Source organism: Gymnoscopelus braueri (assembly GCF_963280865.1).
Source record: "Gymnoscopelus braueri genome assembly, chromosome: 7".
Lineage (NCBI taxonomy): Eukaryota > Metazoa > Chordata > Actinopteri > Myctophiformes > Myctophidae > Gymnoscopelus > Gymnoscopelus braueri.
This window is the reverse complement of record NC_137608.1, coordinates 34341035-34368972: the sequence shown is the minus strand read 5'-3', so window position 1 is coordinate 34368972 and position 27938 is coordinate 34341035. Positions and strand designations below refer to the sequence as shown.

The 27938-nt window shown below is 41.2% G+C and overlaps 1 protein-coding gene across 2 annotated transcripts in view; it reads left to right on the top strand.

Annotated features, from left to right (window-relative positions):
- Nucleotides 1-27771, top strand: part of ppp3cca (protein phosphatase 3, catalytic subunit, gamma isozyme, a) — a 41205-nt gene extending 13434 nt beyond the window's left edge. The window contains exons 4-14 of one of the 2 annotated variants that reach the window (XM_080433893.1): nucleotides 2291-2402; nucleotides 6493-6638; nucleotides 7456-7595; nucleotides 11024-11101; nucleotides 11203-11297; nucleotides 11602-11727; nucleotides 12207-12284; nucleotides 12992-13076; nucleotides 16078-16175; nucleotides 20248-20274; nucleotides 24133-27771. In XM_080433893.1, coding sequence (XP_080290019.1) covers nucleotides 2291-2402; nucleotides 6493-6638; nucleotides 7456-7595; nucleotides 11024-11101; nucleotides 11203-11297; nucleotides 11602-11727; nucleotides 12207-12284; nucleotides 12992-13076; nucleotides 16078-16175; nucleotides 20248-20274; nucleotides 24133-24293 — 1146 coding nt within the window. In that variant the 3' untranslated portion in view covers nucleotides 24294-27771. The remainder of the gene's footprint in view (nucleotides 1-2290; nucleotides 2403-6492; nucleotides 6639-7455; nucleotides 7596-11023; nucleotides 11102-11202; nucleotides 11298-11601; nucleotides 11728-12206; nucleotides 12285-12991; nucleotides 13077-16077; nucleotides 16176-20247; nucleotides 20275-24132) is intronic. The other variant, XM_080433894.1, reaches the window with a different exon arrangement.
- Nucleotides 27772-27938: the final 167 nt, after the last annotated feature.

Genomic DNA, 27938 nt, shown 5'->3' with positions numbered 1-27938 from the left:
AGATGGATCTCAGGATGTGGTTACCAAGGCAACATAAAGATCGACTTAAGCCTCTGAAAGCAGCATATTACATTTTTTTCAGGCCAGCAAATTTTCCAGAATCTAAATCGAGTTCATGTAGGCAATCCATTTCATTCCGCTGGCCGTCACTGCCTACTTCACCCATTGCGATCCAAGGGAGTATTCCTCTGAACTGACCCCCTAGCCTGGCTCCAACCCCTCTCTAACCACACACGCTGTGCAGAGTGTGAGTGGGTGGGTGTCCGTGTCGGTGTGTCTGTCTGTCTCCATCTGTGTGTGTTTGTGCTTCGTGAGGTGGAGTGAAGCGAAGCCAGCCAGCACCATTGTCTGCCTCCCCCGTTCCAGGCTTTGTGCAGACTGCCTACTTGAGAGAAGAGAGCTCTCTCATTAAAATCCATGTCATCTCTCAGGCACTCTGCACTCCTGTTCCCTTCACCACCTACGCACATAAGAGATCCATTCATGCCGACAGCCCCTCTACAGATTCACCTGCACTTCACAGCTCAAACAATTCCACACAAAGTACAGAGGGCAGTAAGACGTGCAGGGTACAAAATGTAAACCTGGATTAACAGTCCATGTCCCAGACCTCCCAAAAGGGGTTTGGTTTAGGAACATGTCACCTTTTTCACCCCTCATGAGTTTGCAGGTCTGCCTTCAGTCCACTCAAATAATGCTAAGGTGTTATGTTCATGATAGTCATTTAAAATAGCACATGAGAGTATTATACAGTAATATTAAAGGATGACGTCAACCATTTTCAACCTATCTTCATATAATTGGTCCTCGCTAATGCTCATTACATGGTACCATTTTTGTCTACTTGGTCTGTGTCTCAGAGGAGCGCTGTGGACAGTTCTGTAACCCGCCTACCAGTGACATCATCGATGGGGAATCCAAGCTAATAGAAACGGCAGGCTTTCTATTCCTGGAAAGTTGCCACGCTATAATGGAAGCCATTGGTCTCGTGTTAATAAAATAAAGAAAAATAACCTGTTTAACCATGATTGTCACTGGTAGGCTGGTTTCTGAAGTGTCCACAGCCCTCCTATGAGACACAGGCTGAGTAGAAAATGTTTTACCATTTCATGAGCAGTAGTGAGGACCAGTTATGAAGATTTGTTGAAAATGGGTGAAGTCATCCTTTAACAAATGGCAATATACAGTACTAAAGTGCTATTTTTCTTTTTTTGGCTGGTTGTAGGAATTGCAAGAATGAGAGTATTGCAACTTCTCACGTTGGGCACGCAGAACGACGTGTCCATTTATTGCACACGCTACATTCACTCTGACAACACATCACACACACACCTCTTCCTTGTTCCCCAAAAACCCTGCCCAATCCCCTTAAAGAACCCATGGTGAATTAAGCCCCAAGAGAGTCAACTAGTACTACATGGTAGAACATGGATATTCAGCCATTCCTCACCACTTATACAACAGATGTATTGTATTGATGCCAAAGTAGAGATTGGGCCATTGCAACAGTAAAGATGTTCTTAAATCCTATTGAATTAAAACACAACAAGCACACCTCAATAGAATAGAAGAAATATCTTTTGTAAAGAAATGACAAAAATGTAATTTCTTTTCACAAATGTATACTGTATCCTATAAATAGTAAACCAGAGAGTGGTCTCTTAGTTCTTTCCAGAGTTAATATACAGTATATACTGTACACATAATAAAGGTCAGAACACAATAGAATTTAGAGTGAAAACAATTTTTGTTGTGTTTTGCGTGAATGCACACCTGCTGCCTTCGGTTACTTGGGCGTCCTGCTCTCCAGGCTTAATGTTGGGCTGTGATTCGTGCATGTTAATGTAAAAGAGTGGGCCGAGGGCGGCAAGTGGCGACTAATGAGCAGTGCCTTGTCGTCTGAGCATGAAGAGGAAGCAGGGCTCATTTGGATTGTAAATGCCTCCTCTGCTTTTTTATACTGTTGTCGTCGCACATTAAATACGGCTCCAGATTCCATTTAGGTCTGGCTTCAAAGCTTCCCCAGGGATGCATCAGTTATTATGATAGAATCTACTGTTTCTTCCTGCCCCCTCTGTATGTTTGAGCCTCTAACGTGCGCAAAGGAAGATTTATGTAGATTAACTTCTGAAGGGAACACAGGTTATTTATGCAGTTCTCCAAACTTAAGAGCTGAATGATGGTCGACCTGTCTTTAATGTGCTTTCTAAGTTTTGAATTGCAAGATGTCTGTGTATAATTCTATTATTTTGCCACTCTCTCCGCCTATATCCCCCTCCCTCTCTCTTAGTGTGTGCTCTACCTCTGGTCGCTTAAGATCAACCACCCCACTACACTCTTTCTCCTGCGAGGGAACCACGAGTGCCGGCACCTCACAGAGTACTTCACGTTCAAACAGGAATGTAAGTGCAAGTGTGGCTTTTATAACCTTGTTCGGCCTTCTACCAGATGGGACGCAACCACCAAATACATGCGAAGTGCATTGACAAGGCATTGAAAAAGCATTGTCGGTCTTGACCTGTGGGTGTATATTTATGTGGGTGGGGTACACGCATCTCGAGTTTGACCCGATGGATGAGCCTTGGCTCGAAACATTTGCGGGTTTTATTCTTTTTCTTCATGATCTTTTCTAACCCAGCACCTCAACTAAGTGACGTGCGTATTTTATTAGCTTTTGTTTGAGAGAGAGGGAAATCAGTGTGAAGCCTAATTATGCTTGGGTAAAAAAGTTTTGCTCAATTTAAAAAATCCGTATTTTCAACTGGAAGAAAAGTGTTAATGCGAATCTCTCTCTCTTTTCACCCAGGCATAAATTAGGCTTTGATCAGAGCCATGATAATCAGCTACACAGGTGTGGTGCCATTATTAGTATGCAAATGCTAGAAACCAAAACACTTTGGCAGACAGCAGAACGTAATTTGCCAGTTGCAAATAGCTTTCAGTCCCTAAATATCTCCTCCCCTTTCAGGGTGGAGGCGGAGGACACTGCATGACAGAGCTACTTAAACATAATTACTTTATAATAAGAGCACTCATTAGCATGTGCTTAAACAAATTGGGTAAAAAAAAAGGCTGGTCACTTAGTTTATATTTCCTGAATCTCTTGCTAGCTCTGAGTAAGTGACATATCGCATCAGCATTCTGAATTTATAACTATTAATGAATTAATATTTCATATGCCTAACCTTGAATAGGCCTAAGGCGTGTCAGTGCATCTTTTTGTGATTGTGTTCTCTGTCCTGCCTCAGTGCAGTTTACTCTGAAGGAGCATTCACTTTGAAACGCACCAGTTAGTGTGATCCACTAAGGGTGGAGTACCAGAATGTCTGTGGTATGTTTGGAGAGCTGCAGCACCAGGAGAGATTATATAATTTATATCCTTTTTATCATCTTATCCACCCCTAGGTGATAACGTTACAATCTGTTGTTTTGTTGTCACTCCTCCACCATGGCAGCATGGCCCTTGTAACCATTGGTAACCACTCTAACCATTCCATGAGAGTTCTCCAAGTCTAAATGCAGGTCTTTATCTTTACTTAATAATATGAATAATAACATTGCAGCTATCTTGAACATTTAGGGGCATATGACCCCCCTCAGAGGTCAAGATACTTGCCTTAATAGCACCAGAGGCCTGTGTCTAGTCTCTGATCGAACCCACATCATACAGTTGACTTGCTGGCCTGATAAGAGCCAATAGCTTCTCTTCTCCTTATAAGGAAATTACTTCCTGCCTTCCTTAATCTGACCTGCAGAGTTGTGCAAGTCACTCTGCGGCTCATGAAAGCATGATCAGCAAGCCGTGCCCCAATTAAGAGAGCTTTGCTGATCACTGCCTGCAAAACATCCGGTAAGACATTTACTGATAACGCCTGAGAGCAGATAAAACTGGCCCGTTTGTATTTGTTGGCCTGCTTACAGTGGTGGAAAAAGTACTTGCATGTTTTACTACTGCAATGTAGAAATACTCTGTTACAAGTTAAAGTCAGGATTTACTTGAGTAAAAGTACAAAAGTATTGGCGTCAAAATATACTTAAGTAACATAATATCGGGACACAGTCGGTAGCGCTGTCGCCTCACAATTAGAAGGTCCTGGGTTCGATTCCCGCAGGGGACGCTGTGGGCGCTGGGGGCGTGTTCTCTCCTCCGCGTCATCAGTGCTCATACCCTAGGTGGGGTTGGCGAAAGGGCCTCTCTGTGTGGAGTTTGCATGTTCTCCCCGTGTTCACTAGGGTAGGAACCCTCACAAAAACATGCAGTAATCCTGGTCACTATACTGCCTCCCCCTGGCCAACCGGGGCGCCTGATGAAGGGGAAAGGAACTGGTTGGAATAACGTGTTCCTCCCACGCGCTACGTCCAACCAGGGAAACTCTCCCCTGTCAGGTGACAAGAAGGTTAGTTGGCTCTCATGCATTGAAGGAGGCATGAGCTCGGCCCTGGCCTCCCTAGGTTGGCAGAGGGAAGGTAGTGCCCAGGATTACATAGACAATGGACCCTTCGCTAAACCCCACCCCAAAAGCGATTGTCCAATGCCAGCTTAGCAACCGTTGTTAGCCTGGCATAGGTCTGGCAAGCTTTCGTCACCTGCCATAGCTGTCAATGTTATTTCGCCCGCACACACACACAATCATTTGCAACATAATAGCAAGAATAGGAATACCACGATAACGCAATGGTGACTATGAACCACGTACCCAAACCCGTTGGAGGCTGCTTTTCCCAAGCTGAAATCTGCACTTAAACTGCAAGACTGCATGGATGTGTTGTTGAACACATACACAGCTTAACGTCAGGAAAGTTACACGACTCACTCGCCCAGGTGGTGTCAACAATAGGCTACTAATCACCGTAATCTTAACAAAATTCAGAATCACAGCGCTGCCTGTTTCGGATTCTGCACGTTAAAGCATATATGAATTCATTTGTTCGTCTATTTATTAACTGCTACTGCGGTCTTACCCTACGGTACATGAAAACTCATGTTACAGTCATTGATCAACTTCAACCTGGTGTTTGCACTTTCTCCATTTACGGTCCGTACATCAATATAAATATTCAGATTTCAAATATAAAGTGCTTACCCCATGGTCACGGATGTTACAATTATGCACGGGACTCTCAAAAGTACCCGTATATTCTGTATTGTTCAATAAAAAGCATTTTAATCCGATCAGTGGCCATTTTCTCATAATGTATCAGAGTGCAATACACCTACCAACAGATAGGGTCGCTCAGTTGAAAGCACATGGAGAAAATGGCCACCGATCAGATTAAAATGCTTTATATTGAACAATATGGATGATACAGGTACTTCTCAGAGCCCTTACATAAATGTAACATCCGTGGCCATGGGATAACCACTTTATATTTGAAATATGAACGTTTATGTAGATGTACGGGCCATAAACGGAGAAAAAACACCAGGTTGAAGTTCGTCGTGACAGTCGACCGTCGTGTATCCATGGCTATTACTCCCTCTAACATTTCCCATGTTTTTAGTTTATTGAAATAATGTCATGCACATTTGTCCAGTGCATAGCCTACTGCAGGCCTTGTTGACTAGATTTAGAAGAGATTTTGAAGCTCTTGCTCCTGAAATGATCGATTATTTTTAAGGGGAAAAGCCATCATTTAACATGCAAGTCAATGGGTGAGAAGCAGAGCTTGCCAGGCGCTGCCAGGCCTGGGTATGACTAACTTCGCACCACCAGTCACAGAGTGGAGTGGGTGGGGCTTAGCGAAGGGTCCATTGGCATTGGGTGTAAAAAATGGGGTTACAAAATCGTGGGATAAAAAATAATAATATATATATATATATATATATATATATATATATATATATATATATATATATATATATATATATATATATATATATATATATATATATATATATATATATATATATATATATATATATATATATATATATATATATATATATATATATGTATAAGTACTAAAAGCAAAGGTACTCATTATGCACAATATCCCATTTCACATGTTTCCAAATGTATAAAACTCTTTGAAAATAGCAGATATACAAGCTCACGCATCGCAAAGATACGTGTTGTGAGCTTGTAGATCGGCTATTTTCAAATAGCAATGGCTTTGCTTTACAAAGTAACTAGTAACTACAGTTTTCAAATAATTGTAGAGGAGAGTAAAAGTACAATATTTGCCTCTGAGATGTAGTGGAGTAGAAGTAAAAGTACTGAAAATTGGAAATACTTGAGTAAAGAAAATATACCTGAGTAAATGTACTTAGTTACTTTACACCACTGCCTGCTGAGTGCGTATATCAAGGTTTAGGCTTTACGGCCTTACTGAAGAACACTTTGATGGAACATGGAACAACGATATTTTGTACTTTTATTTATACAGTTGAGTCCCATTGAGATACAACATCTCATTTACGAGGGATTTAAGAATTCACTCTTTCCCAGTAGCAAATTTAAACCATGTGTCTGATGTTTGTTTTAATTTCAGGTAAAATCAAATACTCAGAGCGGGTGTATGATGCCTGCATGGAGGCCTTTGATTGCTTGCCCCTCGCTGCCCTCCTCAACCAACAGTTCCTGTGTGTACATGGCGGACTTTCACCAGAAATCAACTGCCTTGACGACATTAGAAAGGTATGTGATACAACCACTTACATGATATGAATCTAGAAAAATATTGATACAGTGATACAATCTTCTTTTTATTCCACTGCACTAGTGTATAAATATTTTAGCTAGATGTCAACTGTAAATAAGGAGTTGAATGAAAAAGTCGTTTCTACAAAATGACGCTCTTCAATATGCTTGGGAAAAAGTATTTTAATGTCTGAATTAATGCAGGTAATTAATTTGTAGCTTTTTACTCATGAGTATAATTGAATTACATGTTATTACTCTAAACTTAAAGGTCCTTACACACCAGGAGCGTGACGAATAAACAATCCGAAAATGTGTGAATATTTCACATCAAACTATTATTTAGGTTATGCCTTCATTCATACAGGTTGATGATTTTGTTCACTGTGAAAATCAACATTGTTTCAAAAATAGATTACATTGCTTTATTGCTGCGTAATGTTTGCTTGCTGTGTGGAGGTACTCATGAAACAAACAGCAGGGGCTCCCCAGCAAAATGAGGAACAGTTTAACCACTTATCCCTATTTTAAACTTTGTCTATTCTAAATAGGCAATCTAAGCTCTTAACGCATCATGATGATCATGTGATGTATTGTGAGCTCATAGATAGCTGTTTTTGAAAAATCTTGAATTGTGAAAAAGTCTGAATAATTTTAAAAAATAAACACAAATCTTCCTTATCCCTCGCACAAAATCCTTTCAAATGGGGGTCTTTCAAATACAATTTGGGGGTCCTTCACATTAAAATGTTTGAGAACTACTGGTCTATTAGCACGTCCATATTAAGTTTGTGTGTTGTTTTGTTCCCTGTAGTTAGACAGGTTTAAAGAGCCTCCAGCCTTTGGGCCCATGTGTGACCTGATCTGGGCTGACCCCGGCGAGGACTACGGCAGTGAAAAGACATCCGAACACTTTAACCACAACTCTGTCAGAGGCTGCTCGTATTTTTTCAGGTATCCAGCCACATTGCTCCTGCAGCTTTTATCCCACCAAGAAAGGCTTCACAATTAATTAAAAAAAAGAAAAAGAAGGAAAATAAAAGGGCTAATTCAATATGTAGGCATCACAAAGCTGCAATTTTTCAATGGAAAGATAGTGGTGACAGGTTGTCACACAAATTATAAAAAGAATACTGCTAGATTTTTCTCAAACAGAGCATATGAAATGAAGCTTATCCCTTCTTTTTTTGTATCTATTTCAAAAACTGAAGGAAAGATTTATAGAAAAAAACTGTTGCCATGTAATGCATTTAATACTGTTGATGGAAGAGTGGACTCATCTGCTCACTTAACTAAAAACAGGTTCAAAATCTGTTATTTTCAGTGAGAAACACTGTAGTATGATAAAGTATAAATTTGCTTTTCGGCATTCTGAATAAGAGCGTCAACAAACTGAAACAAATGTAAAGACATAATTACAAAATCACAGTTATGATTTTTTAGCAGCTGCAAAGCTGCTCTATAAACAGACAGAGACATCGTCATCCGCGACACCTATTTCATCCGCGACACCTATTTGTCATTGGCTGTCCTGGCTGTCCTTCACTACTTTAAGCCAATGGGGACACTTCCCCGTTTAAGCCAATGGGGAGACGGCCCGTACTCAGCAGTACCACCCCTCCCCTCCCTGAGGAAATCAAGGCTCCTTAGTTTCTTAAACAACAGTATTCTGCAAGTGCAACGTAGCTTCAGACGGTGCAGACTACAGAGTTAGCTTAAATGCTAGCGTGCTTCCTCAGACCTACTTGGACTATTAAGTTATTATTTGGCCATGTTCACCCTGACTTTAATCTTCGCTATTGTTGGAAAGACCCGTGTGTTGTCTAAGAAGGTTGCCAACACTTATATAAAAAACATAATTAGCATTTAGCGGCGCACATTCAATGTTGCCAGGTTTGGCAAGAAGTCAGGCTATAGAGTTAGCCTAAATGCTAGCGTGCTTCCTCAGACCTAGTTGGCCTATTAAGTTATTATTTGGCCATGTTCACCGTTACTTTAATCTTCGCTATTGTTAGGAAGACCTGTGTGGTGTCTAAAAATGTTGCCACCACCTATATAAAAAACATAATTTACATTTAGAGTCGCACAGTTGCCAGGTTTGGCGAGAAACAAGCAGGTCTATGATAACAATCACACACACACGCTGACAAGCCGCACACACACACACACACACACACACACACACACACACACACACACACACAATACAGCATGCAGCTGCTAATAATATGACTGTCAAGTCATATTTATTCTTGTTTTCGCCATGGTTCAACCCTAATACGTTTGTCAGCTAAACCTTCTGGTCCACTATCCTCACATATGACTCCCTTCTGCACATTAGAAAGGTAAATGAATGAAAAAATAAATAAAATCAGCACTCGTTGAGCCAGACTTCTACCGAGTCTCATCTCCAGTGCAATGCATTGATGTGCTAATTGTCAGGAAACTGTTCCATCTCAGGCTACTGTTGATCTAATCAGATGCAGGTGGCTAGCTAATTTCCTGAACAGTCTATCAGCAGTGGGCTGGTTGAGGAGGCGTGGCTGGGCCAGAAGGAAAAGCCCAGTCATAGCCTCGTTAGGCTCAGTCGACCTCTCTCTCTGAGCTCCTTTCTCTGGTTGGCTGTACCATAGATATAGAAACCTAGATACCTCATTGGCCTCTGCAGTTCGTTGGAGCGACCTGTATCGCGGCTGCCATTTTAGAGGAGGCACGCTGCCACTCAAAGTGACTACTGGCCAATCACAGCGAGTTGACCAATGGCCAATCAAAGCGCGTCTAACTGACTAGTTGCTGCGTGGCTGCCTCTTAAAGGGCTAAGGGCTGGGTTACGAAAAGACTAGCCCCCACCTGCCTCTGATTGGCCTACCGAACGCCCCCTTCTGTGACCAAGCCCCCAGAACCCAGTGGTTGCATTGAAGCGGAATGGACATGCTGGCCATTTGAGGTATTGCAGGTGGGGCCACTGTATATGAATGAGCCCATGGGGCTTCTGTGATGCGCAGAAGCCCCAAATAGGCCTCGCCCATCACATTTTCCAATACGTTTCCAACCCGGAAGAAGGGGTGATTTCGGCCCATGCGCTGGGTGAGCAACTCAATGCAAGTGGATGGGAGGGGATATCCGGTGCCCTCTCTATTATTTTTAACTCTATGTCTGTGACACACGCTGAAGCTTGCCTTCTCTAAAATGGCACCCGAGATACAGATGCCTCAGAGCCGGAGGAGGCGTCTACCTTTTATATGTCTATGGGCTGTACCCCCACAGTCTGTCTGGTTGGAAGTACCCCTACAGTCTCTGTCTGGTTGGAAGTACCCCTACAGTCTCTGTCTGGTTTCAAGTACCCCCACAGTCTCTGTCTGGTTGGAAGTACCCCCACATTCTGTCTTTTTGGAAATACCCCCACATTCTAATTTCTGTCTTGTTGGAAGTACCCCCACAGTCTGTCTTCTTGGACGTACCCAAAAGTTTCTGGAGATGCCAACAAAACCCTGATATTTTGGAATGGAAGCTGATAATGGGCAATATTTATATAAATCTTTATATATTTTTTCTTGTCACAAAAAGTTATGATTTGGTCCCCCAGAATTCTGGCAATCTTAAACAATGTTTAGACCATCATACAAACCAAATTGTAACATATGGGCTGGTGTACATTACTGCCTTTAAACCTAAATGTAAACAGCAGTAAACGACAGACTTCTGGCTCTGGACACAGGCCCTCAGACACATTTCTCATTCAGTTCTGGACCTTCACTGGTCCAAGAACGGTAGAAACTGAATAAAATATCTATACATGTTTTGTTTTCATATAAGGATAGGTAACAGGTAACATATTTACATTAGAGAGCAACCGCCAGAGAGAGGTGACCACCTGCTGTTCCACAAAAGGTTGTGGTGGGGTGTTATGCTGCTGGGCTGCCATCAAAATACATACTTTTGTGGAGGTATGTCTGTGGCCTACTGACAGCATGCATACAAAATTTGATGCTGATCGGTCGGGCAGTCTGTGAGATTAGCTCTGGATACGCACTGCGATACAGTGACCTCACAGTTTTGTTTCTTTTTTCTTTTTGTGACATCTTCTCTGTGGATTGCCTCTCAAAGAAAAAACAACAGGTCATAACCACTATTGCCATTGTAAAGCAATGCTAGTCTGAGGCTGTTTATTAGTATGTGAGGTTCTGCATGTCTGATGGCCTGCTGACTCAGGTGAAACTTTGTGTTTTTGCAGCATCTGGAATTTCTCTCTGCCTGTCAAGAAACCTGCCAAACCATTGTGGTGTATCACACAAGGCATTGTCATAGACATTAACATACGTCTAGTAATAATTCATTCTGATGTCTCTCTTTGTTCTTCTCTCTCTCCATCTCTGTCACAGTTACTCAGCGGTGTGCGACTTTTTGGTAAATAATAACCTGCTGTCGGTAATAAGGGCCCATGAAGCGCAGGATGCCGGGTAGGTCAACAGACATTTAACAACGCACCTCTGTGTATCACTGTAGTTTATCTTCAGGTGTTGTCTAATTAATTGTCACTGTTTTCTTTGTGGCCTCACAGGTATCGGATGTACAGAAAGAGCCAGACTACAGGCTTCCCCTCACTAATCACCATCTTTTCTGCTCCAAATTACTTAGACGTCTACAACAACAAAGGTTTGAGCTCGCTCTCTCTCACTCTCTCTCTCCTCTCTCAATTCAGTTCAATTCAAATGGGCTTTATTCGCATGAGAAAACATACGTTTACATAGCCAAAGTGGAACCAAACAAACAAAATAACATTTGTACAATTAAATGGGAATAGAGAAAAGTGTAAACACAACCATGTTTCGTTGTAACTTACTGAAACGTATCTTGCAAAACCACCCGAATTGTGCATTTGCTGTCAGCAAAAGTTATACATCCACTGAGAAAACGTTAGCTTGGGATAAACATTCTCTTGCTCTCCCTCTCTCATTAGCTGCTGTATTAAAATACGAGAACAACGTGATGAACATCCGACAGTTCAACTGCTCTCCCCATCCTTACTGGCTTCCCAACTTCATGGACGTCTTTACGTGGTCTCTGCCTTTTGTTGGGGAGAAAGGTTTGTGTCATTCTCTCCTTGATGCTCTCATATTGTTCTCTCCCCGTACAGAGGAGAATGTGATGGACAAGGGGTTCCCACAGGTGATGGAATTTCTGGAATATCCAGACAGGAAAGTCTGGGAATCTGGGGAGTTCTTGTTAACAAATCATGGAATAATCCGGAAAAATGTAATAAATAGAATCTTCATCAGAAGACTTTATTTATAAAAAATGTCCAGCCTTTTTCTACAAAATCAATTATATTGCTCTCCCTTTCTCAAATGTATCAACAATGGATTTTATTTGACACAGCTAATGTAGAGTTATATGTTTTAATGTCACTATTGCAAAGGTTGAAAAGTGTTTCAATTATTCAATTATTTTGAATGATGTGTTTCAATATGCCTGTCCGTTATTCTATCAGTCACTTGTTTTGTCACTGAATGATGTCGATAGATTTTGGCTTCATAATAAAGTGTCCTCCCTCTGCGCCCGCAGTGACGGAGATGCTAGTGAACGTGTTGAACATCTGCTCTGATGATGAGCTCATGTCGGAGGGAGATGACCTTTGTGAAGGTGAGGCCGAGAACGCAACAGAGGGAACCCTGCAGCTCAAAGTTCACCCTTTGGATGTGATGCAGACAGTACCATGTCTGCTTAATAACCCATTAAAACCGGGAACGCATCTGTGTAACCACTTTAACCGTTATTTTATAATTTGGCTATTCAAAAATAGCAGATATACAAGCTCATAGCGCTATGAGCTTGTAGATCTGCTATTTTTGAAACATCGTGAATATTTGTCCAAATCTCAAAAAATCTTATTTTTTAACTCAAATCTTTGCTTCTGGGTGTCCCTGGAACAACATATTTTGAGATGGGGGTCCGAGGCCAAATACATCTAATTTTGGGGTTCCTTGACATGAAATAGTCTGAAAACCTATAGCAAAGTTTTTTTTCAGAAAACTGTTAGGATTTAGAAGACATTTGGCCTCAGGTCTTAATGGGTTAATGTGGTCATGGCAAGGCTTCAAACAGGGGCATTCAAGGCTATCCAACTAGCATGAACTAGATGGGAGTTTACATTTATTGCAATGGTTGCCCCTCTTATCCCTCACACCAGGGATTATTAACTGACAGAAATGCTTTACAGTAAATGCAAAGGTAATACATATCAAAATGCCAATGCCAATGAATAGAGAACATCACTGTTGAGTGCATGTTGTGAATATTACTCGGTGTACCGTGTCTCGGTGTTCATGCTGTTTACTACATGGTTCCAGGAGGCACCTCGGCTATGCGCAAGGAGGTCATCCGGAACAAGATCCGCGCCGTCGGAAAGATGGCCAGAGTCTTCTCCGTCCTCAGGTCTGGAATCGACTCAATACTCCCTAATAACTCCACATCACTCTCCCATCGTTACGCAAAGATTACTTCTTAACCACTTAAAGCCCAGCACCCGTTGTTGTGGGGAAAGCTTTCGCTGAAAATAGCAGATCGACAAAGAGCTAAAGCTTTCCCCACAATAACAGAAAAACTGAAAAGACACTAGCATTGAGCCCTGAGGGACTCCGCTCAACCACATGGGGTTCAAGTGGTTAATCAGTCCTTATCACTCTCCCATCATTTTTTAAAGATTACTTCTTCAACTGTAAGTCTGTGACTATAACGATACGATATTATGAACAATTAACCTTTCTACCTGGTCATGACATCCACATTACTAATCATTGTTTTTCTCAAAATGTGCTTTTGTGTAAATATGTTCTGAAGTACCAAGAGTAATAGTAATCCCTAAAATATTGGTATAGCCATAGTTTTTGTGAGGTTAGGTTTAGGCATAGTTTTGGTGGAAGAACTGCCAATCACAGTGACTATTGGCCAATCACAGCGGGTCTAGGCTAAGCTCGTTTGGCTCGCGGCTTCTCTACAACAAGGAAATTAAAGTGATAAAGAGTGAATTTTACTGTATGTTAAAAAATACATTTTCAGTGTATCTCTTAGTTACACCATCATTGTTCTTCTGAAGCTGTTTCATTTATAGAGGTGAGTATATTTATAGAGGTGAAGAGTATTTATAAGATTCTTTAAACGGATAGTTCACCCCCAAAATGACTTTTTGTCTATCGATCACTCACCCCGTGGAGCCTTGAATTCATGGAGATGTTTTTGTCGCATTCCTAAACCAATAATTTCATGACCGGCGGACTCAAAGAGTCTCCATTCAGTCTCCGCCGGTCATCAAATTATTGGCTTAGGAATGCGGGGAAAAAAAAATACATTAATTCAAGGCTGGGGTGTCATGTGTAATTGATAGAAAATAAGTATTTTTTGGGGTGAACTATCCCTTTAAGTCCATTTAGCCGTGGACAACTACCCCAGTCATTCCCACTCCAGCTGGCAGCAGGTTAACATGGAAACGGACTGAAAGTGTACAATCCTCATTAACTCTGTGTGCGGACTCAATGTGGCTGTGCAGTGTACTGTATATATTAATGAAGCATCCGAATATTGAAATTCTGTTCGAAAACGAATACTATCTGGCCGAGTGAGTATCCAAACCCTCTGAGATTTGTGGCCATTCCTAAAATATTGCGATATTTGATTGATTTAGTCAGTATCACCCAGCCCTAACAACACCAAGCTGTGTTTAACATGAAGGATGCTACTGAGGGAAAAAAGGATTTTGTTTGTCTGAATAGCCAAATGGAACACACACACACACACACACACACACACACACACACACACACACACATTGTGTGGGGCTGAAGAAGATGCTAAGAGAGAGTGTTAATTAAATTGAAAGGAGTCCGTTTGAGTGCACATTCAATCTGAACAATGGAGTTGTGTTTGAAAACCTGGCGCCTCCCTGCAAGGATTATGAGCTGGCAGCTCATGAGTCACGATGCGCTCTAGCAGCATAATGCCATTAGGTCGTTATTTCAGATAAATGCTGCTGTCCCTAGTCTGTCAGACTGTACCAAAGTGGACTGGATAGAGAGAGAGAGAGCAGTCAGTTTTGTTTTATGTTCATAGCGTGGCTCCTAGGGGTCGAGCTGTCAAAAGACAGTCTGTGTCTGTGTGTCCACGGCTAATCTTGCTCCTCTCCACTGGACTGATCCGTGCCAAATGTCTTATGCATGCTGCTGTAGGCCAAGGAAGTACATTCCCAAATATTTTTCACATATTGTGAATATTTTTCACATTTTCTGAACCCATAATTATTTTTTATGCAAGAACAATGGCTTCTATTTCAGGATGCTAACTTTCCAGGAAGAGAGAGGCTGTAGTTTCTATTAGCTTGGAATCCCCATTGATGGTATTATTGGTAGGCAGGTTTCTGAACTGTCCATAGCCCACCAATCAGACGGAGAGTAGAACAGAATCATCATAACATTTGCATTAGGCATATGAAGATAAGGTTGAAAGCGCTCCTTTAAGTCAAGCCCTACAATAATAATAATACTCTTTTATTTTAAGATGAAAGATTATTTGAATTTGTCAAACTAGGATTAGAATACCTGTTCATAAGCATCTTCCATAACACCCTAATTGTCTCAGATATCCTATATTAAAGCTTAAGGGAGGACCGGCCACTCTGATTCAGACATAACCAAACCCCATGCGCCCATATATAGGCAGGAACAGGGCACTCGGACTCAGACATAACCATACATAAACGTTAAAAACCCGATACGCCCATATATAGGCATATCACTATGACTCAGACATAACCATAAACAAACCCCATATGCCCATATATAGGCATATATGGAGATCCGGTTGTCTAGAGCCACAGATCCGCTATGCAGAGATATGGTCATGTGCATATGGGGCCGACCGACAGAGCGTTGGTGTGAGGGGCTTCTTTTGCGCTGTTTCACAAATCACAAATCGGGAACTTGGCCTGATAAAAAAAACAAAATCGTGAGATTTTAGTTTTTGCTTCAATCCATGAGATTGTGCAGATATTCTCATTATTTTCATTGTTCTTGGGAGAGTTTGTCTAAATGGTAAAAAATGCTTGTACTTTGAAAATAGTTAATGGGGGTTAAACAAAGAACTTTGAACTTGTCTCAAATGATTGGAGTTATTCATTCTAGTCACATGAAACTGTCCCCCGCCAACATTTCACAACACAACTCTTTTTGTAACGTTGCTGCACATGTTTTCAAGATAAAAATAACCTAAAATTAAATGGAATTGGGTAAAGGGGGCACCGTCATGTGGTAGCAATTTGTCTAGTTCACATTCTTATCCAGAGCAGGTTGGGGATAAGATAGTCTCTAAACTGCTAGGCTACTCTGCTGCTGTCCTGTTAAATGACAGGTCTGAAGTGTGTATTGTATGTGTGTGTTTATTCCAGGGAAGAGAGTGAGAGTGTCTTAACACTCAAAGGATTGACTCCCACCGGTAGCCTGCCTATGGGGGTGTTGTCAGGGGGCAAACAGACCATAGAGAGTGGTAAGTGACATTTAATTCCTCTACGTGTTGTATTTAATTCAAGCCTCCTTGATCTTTTTTACCCTCACTAACCACCATTCAACCAAGCCCTACCGGGACACCAAGCCAAATTAAAAGTGTGCTGTAATAATTGGTTAACCTAACAGCGAGTAAATACCATGGTTCCTCGGTAGTGGTAGACTAGCCTTATGCAAGGTTCAAGGTTGTACTTTATTGTTACATCTTGTGTACAGGTACATAAGAGTAAAACTGGTTAGAGTTTCCCTTTGCTCTGGTTCGTTCTATTTTTTGTCAGTTCGCTCATGTACCTGATTGTACGGGGGAAGAAGCTTTTTTGCAGTCTATTGCCAGTAGCTTTGAGACTGCGTAGCCGTTTTCCATGTGGCAACATCTCACAGTTTGTGGTTGGGATGGCTTGGATCGTTGATGATTCCGCGAGCTTTGCTGACACGACGTTCGTCGTACAGGGCTTGTATGGGGGGGAGATCACATCTGCTGATGCGTTTGGCTGTCCGCACAACCCTCTGCATTGCCTTGCGGTTGAGGTCAGTGCAGCTGCCATACCAGGCAGTGAAGCAGCCAGTCAGGATGCTCTCTGTAGTGCCTCTGTAGAAAGCTCTTAGAACTTTGGGAACCATGCCAGCTTTCTTCAGTTTTCGGAGAAAGTACATGCGTTGTTGTGCTTTCTTCACCACCCGCTCTGTCTGCACTGCCCAGGAGAGATCTTCAGTGATGTGCACCCCCAGGAATTTGAACTCTCTGACCCTCTCCAGTCTCCACTGCAGCGCCCCCGATCTGGATGGGAGCGTGATCTCTAGGAGGCCTCCTGTAGTCGAAGATTAGCTCTTTTGTTTTGTCAACGTTGAGAGCCAGGTTGTTCTCCTGGCACCATTGTGCCAGGTTCTCCACTTCTCTCCTGTAGGCTGTTTCATCATTGTTCGTGATCAAGCCTATCACTGCTGTGTCATCTGCAAACTTGACCACTTGGTTGGAGCTGAACAAAGCCATGCAGTCGTAGGTGTACAGGGAGTAGAGAAGGGGGCTCAAAATGCATCCTGTGTTGAGTGTCAGGGGGGCAGAAGTCATTGTTCCCATCTGCATCACCTGGCGTCGTCAGGAAGTTGAGGATCCAGCTACAAAGGCTTGGGTTTAGACCTAGACTCTTTATCTTGGTGTCTAGTTTGAGGGGGATTATGGTATTGAACGCTGAGCTGTTAGTCTATGAACAGCATTCTCACATCACGTCTCTCTCAAGGTGTGAGAGGGTGGTGTGGAGTGATGTAGCAATGGCATCGTCCGTGGATCTGTTCTGGCGGTAGGCAAATTGCAGGGGGTCAAGTGTTAGTGGCAACTTGTTGTTGATCATCTCTCTGACATGTTTCTCAAAGCATTTGCTCACTATGGGTGTGAGTGCAACAGGCCTCCAGTCGTTCAACCTGATTACTTTGACTGGTTCATCGCAGAGCAAAAGGGGGACCGATATATGCAAACGCAGTCTCCTTTTGAAGGGTGCCGTATTAATGGTGGCACGCTCACAGCAGGAGAATTTGGCAACTTTTGGATCAACACTGCCCCGCCCTCCCCTCCCAACCACCTTCCTCCACAGCACCTCAAAGCCTTTGGGCCGAGCTGTGGGTGGGCTGGCCTGGGGAAGTGCGCCTGTCACTTGAAGTGGGCCTTTTGCACTCCCTGATCTAAAAGGTCAGAATGCGGCCTCTGCCCACCAAAGGACCCTGTCGGCACACCAGGGGCCGGACCGCCATGCTGGGGGTGTAGAGTTGCCGTGGTGCGGTATGAGAGTGTGATGTGGTGACCTTTGATATAAAGGCCATCTGTGTCCATAGCTCTCATGCTACCTTCCCAGTGAAATGACCGAGTCAAGTTGAAATGGGTGGGAATGAATCAGCCGATGATATATTTTAGTCCGTTTCATGATGTTTATTTATTTTATTTTATTTTATTTAGAGTAGCCAATCTTTTTTACCCCCTTTTCTCCCCAATTTAGTCGTTTTGCCAATTAATTCCTCCCCACACACACATTTCTGTGTTGTCACTGCTGTCGTATCCTACTGACTCACCTGCCAGTGAGAATCCCCCACCGGGAGGACGTAGAGCCTTCGTCCTACTCATCCCGCCCAACACCTCCCCGCTGACAGGTGCCGCCCCAGCCCGTAGGAGTACGTGCAATGACTAATATCACCCTCCCTGTCCGGCTTCCCTCCCCCGAACACGGGCAAATTGTGTTCGTGTAGACGCTCGACAAAGCCGGATGCACCACGGTGGATTCGAACACACCGAGCGCCCATGATGTTTACATTTGTCACTCCTTGTCCTGACTAGTTTTTGTCTTGACTATAGTTTTGGAGGAGAAGCTAACAACATGTAGACATTTTGGAACGGGTGTGTATGCATGTTTTGTGTCTCCACATGCACAGTACATAGTGTGTGTGTGTGTGTGTGTGTGTGTGTGTGTGTGTGGATGGATGCTGCTGCTCACTGATTTGGATTATTGTGCCATCTCAGTGCATGCATAGCAATCTATCAAAAATGCAAAACCTTGTTTCTAAAGGCAAGACAGATTAGTTGCCCCATTCCAGTTGTTTTTCCAAGTGTCACGAAAAACAGAGTACATCATTATACTGCTGAGGTAGAAATATGGCTGCTGCTACACTTCCTACCCTGCAGGCTGTTATCGGAACACAGACTCATTTATCACATACACAATTTTTTTCGGACAAATGAAATAACATATAATTGTTTTTTTCAAGGATCGGGATCATGTAATTAGACGTTTCAACATTTTATGTGTTATGTTTTGTATGTACCGCGACAAACAGATATTAAAAACAGTGTAATGTGAAGTTGTGCATAATCAATTTTAGAACAACTTAATTGTCATGTTTTTGAAATGTAGCGGCATCCAGTGTGTAAGAATCAGCCAAGAACTTTGGAAAAACTACCTCTGTTTTTTCGCTTGTGTTGTTGATTATTCTGCCAGAATAGGTGGTGGTCAAATGGTGGATTTCTTATTTTAGAACCTTGGTGTGTTTGTGTGATCATGCCTGTGTGTTAATTATGAGTCATTGCAACTGTACTGTATGGCTGCGCGTGGGTGTCCAAATATGCATTTGTCAGTGGCCATGACAGCGGTTTATTACTGTGTCTCTCACAGTCCTTCTGCCACATCCCCTCGCATCTCTCCTGACCCTTTAAAACCAACACCATCTTACTTCAACAGGGTTTCTATCTTTTTCTCCTTCCCACCCACCTGCCTGTTCACTCGCACTCACATACTCAGTGACTCCTAGCGTTGGTTAATATTGGAACTCGGTATGATGACTTCTCCATGATATGATTTTAATGTAGATGAAGAATATAATTAATATAATTCAATTTCCTTTTGAGATTATCATGTATGCTGTTATTTTTACTGATTTACTCTAACTTAAGTAAATAATAGACATTATTATATGCACGTACATTGTTGAATTGTGGAATTATGTATACTAGAGAACAAAATGAATCTTTGCCAAACGATACTACAGTTTGACTTGTGGCTGGGAACTCTGTATCCATTATTACAGTGCTGTGGGTGTTGGCCTTTTATGTGCTTTATTTTCCCTGATACTGATAATATGTCGGCCTGAATGTTTTAATGCCCTGGTTCTCAAAGTGGGGTCCGGGGACCCCCAGGGGTCCTTTAAGGGGTTCCAAGGGGTCTCCTGCAAAATGAGCAACAGAACTCTAAAGCCCTAATGAGCAACAGAACTCTAAAGCCCTATTAACTTCTTACAAGCTACAAATTTGAAAATAGACAATCTACAAGCTCACAACACGTCACGTCACAACATATTGTGTGCTTGTAGAACTACTATTTTTGAAATGTTTTGAGAAATGGTGACAAATCTTCTCTGGCAAAAACTTCTCTTCAAATGGTCCGTGGTCCATGGCCAAATGCATATCAATTTGGGGGTCCATGACATGAAAATGTTTGAGAACCACTGGTTTAATGTGACATGTTTGACGACTTCTTTCCCCCCCTCCTCTCACATCTACTCGTACTTTACTATAGCCATCATTGAGGCGCCTGAGGGAAAAGGTACGCATGGCTCTGTGGGTCAACCCTTGTGTGTGTATGTGCGTGTGTGTGATGTGCAACCTTTAAAAAGACAACCCTACTTAGCCCATTCAATCCCAGAACCTGTGTATTTTAGATTTTTTTTATAGCAGATATACAAGCTCACGAGCTTGTAGATCTGCTATTTTTGAAAAATCTTGAATGTGTGCAAATCTTTGAATATATGTATATATTTGTTTATATTTTGTTCCAGGGACCCCCCAGAAGCAAAGATTTGAGTTACAAATGTTTGCTTTAAAAATATATATATTCAAAGATTTTCACAAATTGTCAAGATAAAAAAAAAAAAAAGCAGATCTATGAGCTTGTAGATCTGCTCTTTTTGAATAGCCAAAGTATAAAATAATGGTTATAGTTCAAATCTAAAATGACACGGATGCGTTCCCAGATTGAATGGGGTATAACGTATCCATGTACTGTTACCTTTATTTGTATCACCCTTTTGTGTGTGTTCTATTATGTCACAGATTGGTGTGCTGCAAAACCCATTGGCTGCTCTTGCATCATCAGTGCCTCTTGGCATACATTCATTTTATGATAATAAATGTATGATTACATACACTGGACAGACATGCAAGGGATTAGAAAACATGAAACCCTTTTTTTCTTACTGTCACAAAACGGATCATATTTAGTTTTGTCTAAAAGAAAAAAGTTTTTCTAATCAATTAGAAAAACTTAGATTTGATTAAAGCATTTAAAAAAAAATGTTTTAAAGAGACGTCAAAAGACGTCATTGGCGGTGTGGGCTTACTAAAAACAGCCGTCAAAAGACGTCATTGGCAGGGAATGAGTTAATTATACAATGAATAAGCACACAAGTAAATATAAAATACACCTAAATGAAAAATTTCAAACTGAAGTTTTAAAATATGGCTGATTTAGAAACTCTAAAAGCTATTTTAAACCTATTATGTGGTTAAAACTGGGACACTGTGTCATCAAAAAGTCAAGTTATGGCTGATGTATCTGACAGAAATTCTTTCCTTGATTAAAAAAACGTTTATTGACCCTCCCCCACCAAATAAGGATAAACTATGTTTTGATTCCAGTCTCAGTTAGTAGACGTTTCCTTTTTAAGAGACTTGCAGCACAGTGAGGCTGCAGCAATTGTCCTTTTTGGGCACATCCAAGTGGAGGGTGGGCTGATCAAACCAGAGTGCATGATTTATTATTTTAATATTGTACATTTTGTGCCAGCCAGAAACGTTGGATATTTGATACACATTGGATAAATCCCACTGGAGAAAGTTAACGTCTGTGGTGCATATCGAACCCTGGCACTACATTGCTGTGTTGCAATGTCGGGAGACGCCTTGCGTCCATGAGTGAAGCCCATGTGCTAAATCCAGTCAGAGCTGCTGCCGGTCACTTTGACCAACAGAAGCCTTTAACACTGTGTGTACACGGTTAACCATTTAAACGTCCCATCCCTGTGTCACAGTCCATGGTTTTCCTATGTCGTAAATATTAAGTTAATCCAGAATTCCTTCTGTTCTATGGCTTCAGTAAAAATATGACTGAAAATATGGCTTGCGGTCAAATAAAAAACTGCAGACCCTCCCGCCTCCATTGACCCCTTCCTATAAATATTGAACGGTCCCTAATATAAGGGGAATTAGGCCAGTGACAGTCACTTATTGACAAGCAGCAGTAAGCAGAGGTCACATGGGCTTGAGATGTGTGGCCGAGTGCATCCCCACCCACAGAAAAGCCTTCTAAGACCTGGCCCAGATAAGGCCGGGGGGACCTCCCCGCTCAAGGATATTTTCAGAGAGTAATCCTGTTATACTGCTTGGCTGTTGCTACACTGTCTTGTCTTCTCTTCTCTTCTCTCCGCCCCATCCTTCCTGTGTTGACATGTTATACCTAGTGCCAGTGGTGGAAAAAGTACTCAAAGCTTTTACTTAAGTAAAAGTATCAATACCGCAATGTAGAAGTACTCTGTTACAAGTAAAAGTCCGGAATTAAAAATGTACTTGAGTAAAAGTACAAAAGTGTTGGTATCAAAATGTACTCAAAGTACCAAAAGTAAATGTACTAAAATGTTTGAAAATAGCAGATCTAAAAGCTCACAACAGTTGTGAGCTTGTAGATCGGCTATTTTCAAATAGCCGAGGTATAAAATAGGGCTAAAGTGGTTAATGTATGTTTTATAATGTAATTATTTATATCTGCAAAGTAACTAGTAACTAAAGTTTTCAAATAATTGTAGTGGAGTAAAAGTACAGTATTTGCCTCTGAGATGTAGTGAAGTAGAAGTAAAAGTATTGCAAATAGGAAATACTCTAGTAAAGTAAAAAGTTACTCAAAATGATATTTAAGTACAGTACTTAAAGTAATACTAGGTAACGTTTTCAACAAAACTAAAGTTAAATTGTATATCTTTTGCGAGTGGCAAAAGTTTCACAACACCCACTCCGTGAATTTCACCCCCGGAAGCCTTTTATTTATATATTTTCTATTGAACGTGTACGGGGGGGACTTTCCCGGGAAAATGACGTTCCTGGCCAACGTCATGACGTCGTGGCCGACGTCCTCAGGAACTACCGCAACGGTTTCCTGTTTGGCCAGGAACTACCGCGCTATTAACAAAAAGGAACCTCACGCTGATTTTAAGATAATGTAGGATTGGGAGATCGAAAAATAACAGAAAAAGAAAGCACAGCTCATGGTAACTAATGCTCCACTGGCTAAGAGAAACGATCCGTAGATAGTATAAAACAATTAAAAGATCGCTTTTTGAAACGCTTCCGGCTTCCGGTGAAAACGAATGGAATTCTGGGTAATCGAGGACTAGGGAAATTGTATGCAGTGACGGTAGTGACCAGCAGAGGTTGCTAAAAATCGTTATTTGTGATTTTGCATTGTACAACTTTAAGTACATGTACTTGGTTACTTTCCACCACTGCCTAGTAGTGCTTTTCAACATGCATTACTTTTTTCAGACATACCTGATGCCACAAATGTAGTCAATAATAGTAGATGAGCAGAGCCAGACACTGTCTGTTAACCACTTCAACCCTACATACTTCATTGACCAGGGTCCCCCAGGGATCTGTATTTGGTCCTCTCCTTTTCTCCCTCTTCATCTGCTATTTTTGCCATCATGACATGCCCTAGGGTTCATGTGGTCAAAGTAGAAATGCATTTGAGAATGCACACTATTGTGTATTTGTCACAGATACCTGGTAGTGCAAGAGTACCCTTTGACTATCATTCCTTGTTGGTGTTTGTTAGCTGTAAATCTACCGTCTAAAACCTTCACCCCAGGTTATTCCATTTTATCTTGTGTTACTGTTGATGACTTTTCTTGAACGCATAGTGTGTTGAACGGTCACTTACAGTCTATTTCTTATTTGCCCATGTTTTCCTCGGCTGTGGGAACCTTAACGTAAGTGCTCTTTGGTGTGAGGTGTTGTGCTGTAAGCTTGCGTCACTGAAGTCTGGACACTAGGTGTCACTAGTGTGCATGTGTTGTGTTCACTGGTCTTCTCCTCTGCGCTATGCAGACACTGTTTTGTGTGTTTTTAGGTGCAATTGTAACATGGATCTTGTCTTTTTCCAGGGAAATGTTTAGGTTGTACTGTATAAAACAAAAGCTAAACCTAACAAGTTGTGTCAGTTAAATGAACACTGAGGATTGTATAGTCTACAATTTTTTTTACACTCCCTCTGTTAAATTAGCACTGAGAATTTTACTTTGTAAACTTACGTTTGTTACAGTGCATTAATAGTGGAAAGGAATAGCCATGTTGACTAAGCAGCACTGTTTTCAGCTGCTCCTCCTTTCATCATCATGTTTCCTCTGCCTTGCAGCCATCCAAGGATTCTCTCCCACAAGGAAGATCCGTAATTTTGAGGAGGCGCGCGGCCTGGACAGGATAAATGAGAGAGTGCCTCCCCGCAAGGACGGAAAGCAGCCCGACGGCAACACAATCAACACCAACACTCCCAACAAGAACGGCACCAATGGATAGGCGTGCTGGACACACATACACTAGCATGTACGCACGCACATGCACACACCCTACTTTCACTCAACCCCCTCCTACCCATGCTTTAAATCTCTCTTTTCACTTTTCACTTTCTATCTCTTTGTCTGTCTTCTGTTCGCCTACATTCGGACAGGCAAAGGAACTGGACCCCTCCAAAAAGAAAACGCAAAACAAAACAGGGAAACTGTGTTTTCTGCTGGAAAAGGAGAGCAGGAAAAAAAAGTTTTATTTATTAAATGGATTATATTAGATTTATTGTATGTAATAGCTACAAATTATTGAATGAATACATTTCACAATCATTCAAATGTATTATGTACACTGAAGCTATACATTATAGATAAATGTCAAGGACTGAAAGGAAGGGAGAATATTGTATTAATTTTAGTTGATTTAATCATACAGTGCCGTAGACGGACCCTTTATTAAGCAGAAGTTCTAGTAATGCTTCATTTATACTCCCACTTGATATTGTCGCATGCCAAAAATAACAGGCCTATAATCTCACAACGTGAAGCATTGTGACCTTGTAGATCTGCTCTCTTTGCAGCGCAACACCATCGTATAAAGTATAAATAAGGCTTTAGGATTTCTATTCTTGTCTTCTATGTGCTTGGTAAGGGACAAAATATATAGGCTTCAACCACATGAATCCTATTGTCTCTATTCTGCGACAATAGCAGATATCCAAGCTTGCAACACGACACGTTGTACTGTAAGCTTGTAGATCGGCTATTTTTGGCTAAGATATGTGGTGTAGAGGGAAATAAACGGGGCCTAAAAAGTATACTGTATAGGAAGTACAAATAACATGGCCTCAAGGGGCATTCAGATCTCACATGCTTCTTGTCAGGAGATCTAATGATTTTTGGAACGTTATACATTCTGTACAGTGTTGTGTGTGTACGTGTGCGCGTGTGTGTGTGTGTGTGTGCGTGTGTGTGAGTGTGTGCGTCTCATTTGAAAGATATATACTGTATATGTATTGAATGGGGAACAATATATAAGGGAAGTAGATTATATCGGAAGATTATTTGCAAATGATTATTTTATACCTCCCAAGGAAGTTTCACAAAGACTTAATGTCATAGTTTTATTTATAACTCGTCTGGGGAAAGAAATTCCCAGATGATGAGTCCCAGCATCACTGATTGCTGTATTTGATCAGTGCACCGACCCCCACCCCCTTCCCATAGAACGTAAGCAAAATTGCCATTTACTTTTGCACCCATTGTCATTTCTTAGAGTAACAACTTTTGGACTGCTGTTGATTGAATGTTCAAATGATGGGACTCAACATTGTTGGCACTTGCTATTTGGTAGCTGTAGTGTGCTGGTAATACTAGGGCTGCACAGTTATTGTTTAAAATGGAAAACTTCACTATTTTTATTAGATGGCATGATCATGATTATTGGTGTGATTAACGTATGTGTCCGTCTGAGGCTGATGGTGGGTTATTGCACTTTTGCATCTTACAGTATGTTAAAAGTCTTGACTACAGTATATAGTTTCCTATATAGTCGATTTTGTCAGTCTTGCTGATATTCCAGTTCTCTGTAATTATGGGCTAAAATGGCTTGGATGGATTGTGCAGCCCTAGCTAAAACGGTACCTGTGGTAATTTGATGGCACAGCAGCCAGGTAGGTTTTCAATTTGCTAAACCAAAGGTCATGTTCTTGGAATACAACATGCTGTATATCCCATTTCAACCAATCAACTCTGAGAGCGCCACTTGATTGTGATTTTTCTCTCAACAGCTTGATCTTGGGGTTGAGTACTGCACTTGGACATTATATGGCCTGACATGCCAACCAACAGTCCTCTTGGAGAAAAAAATACATTTGCCCCCTTAATGCAGAGTAACTGCTGCTGATATTGGACTGAAATTCATTTGCATTATTACTATGGTAATTTGTAATTTCATTGTATTTAACAACGTTTTGGCTCTTGGTTTGATATCGTTGCTGTTGGGCAGAAACCTTTTTTTCTCCACATTTCATCTTTTTATGTGTTTTAATAAATTAATGCCCTATTTTATACATCAGAGTATGGCAGTGTTGCAACTGTAGCAAAAATAGACTGATATGCTATTTTTGCTATTTTTGTCAAGTGTTTTTTTTAAGTCTTTCTGTGGGTTTTATAAATTAAATCTATTAACAAGAGCCTGTAACTAAATAACTACATTATTTAGTCACAAACTACAGCGATTTTGGACATAATACAAGGTTTCCACCCAAGCAAAGATTTTAAGTTGATTATCACTTATCAAACACTGAACAAGGGGTGTGCTTAGGTGTTGCTTCCTTTATTCGCTAAAGCAGTGTCATCTTTTCTTGATTAAGCAACACCAATGTGACCCTGATTACCCAGAAATAGATGGACTGAGTCATTCACCATGGAGGGAGTTATGGTGTTATGAAATGGTACACTGCCGCCTCACAAGCAGCTGTCTATTAAAGCCCTAAACAGTACTGTAATCATCTCCGTCATGGCTGACTCATTTTGTAACACAGGTGATCAAAACGAAACTGGGGACTACATCTAAACATTAAGCAATCACTGCGCTCACATTGCTGGGGATTTTCTTTCTTTCTTTTTGTGCTGAAGTATTCTGTGCTGTTCTGAACAATCCCCAATCCGAATGCCCACACTCCCAAACCCTTTAAGACATGATTGTTATTTTTCACTTGGAAATACAACCAACTTTTAACTGGTGCTTTGATACACCTGTCTGTAAGTCTGCTTCTGTCTTTTGAGAAAAGAAAACCAATACAAAAAAGCTTTAAGATTTGCTATTCACTTGTGAATTTACCCTTTTTTATAAAGGCATTTGAGCTCCTGTGCCATGTCACCTTGGCCACACCTGTCAAGACCTCTGTGTGTGTGTGTGTGCGCGTGTGTGTGTGCGTGCAGTATGAAATGAAGCCAATCCAACGTCTCATTCAAGCACATGGAGAGATTTGGATGACGGTAAAATACATTTTTGTATCCTAATGCTATACCATTTCCAAGCTCACTGATTATTGACGGGTAACCTGGGAAATTTTCTTAGTTTTTGGGTTTACATTTAGTAGAAATGATGTTCAAAGTGAGTTAAAAACTAAGGCTTGATTGGGTGAACAAACAGTATGATGAGTTCTTGTCAGGTTCTATACATATCTTGCAGAATGTAAAGAACGTCATTCATTTACTAAATTCTCTGAATAGCTGTAAAAAGGGACAAGAAACCCTTTCATCAAGTACCGTACCTATCATGCAAGGCCATGAAATCTTTCTCTTCGTAGATGTATCACTTGAAAATAATAAAATAAAACTCGAAATAAAATGATGTTGTTTGCCCTCTATTTTGGGTTTGTTTGAAGGATATTTTAAAGCAAATTTAGTAAAGTATCAAACTTTCTTTTTATGCTTTAATAATTTCGTATGCTAGTATTACTTTGTATTTTTGGGGAGACGTTTGATTCAGTGTTCTTTGTGTTTAGCAACCCGCCTTATTTCATTAATTCATACATTCATATAGCTGCTCATTACTAGCCACAATCATCTACTTGGCCAATACAATGGCCAGGACCACTAGACTAGTTGGGGATGAAGTGCCTTGTTTAAGGGCCCACTCAACAAGTTA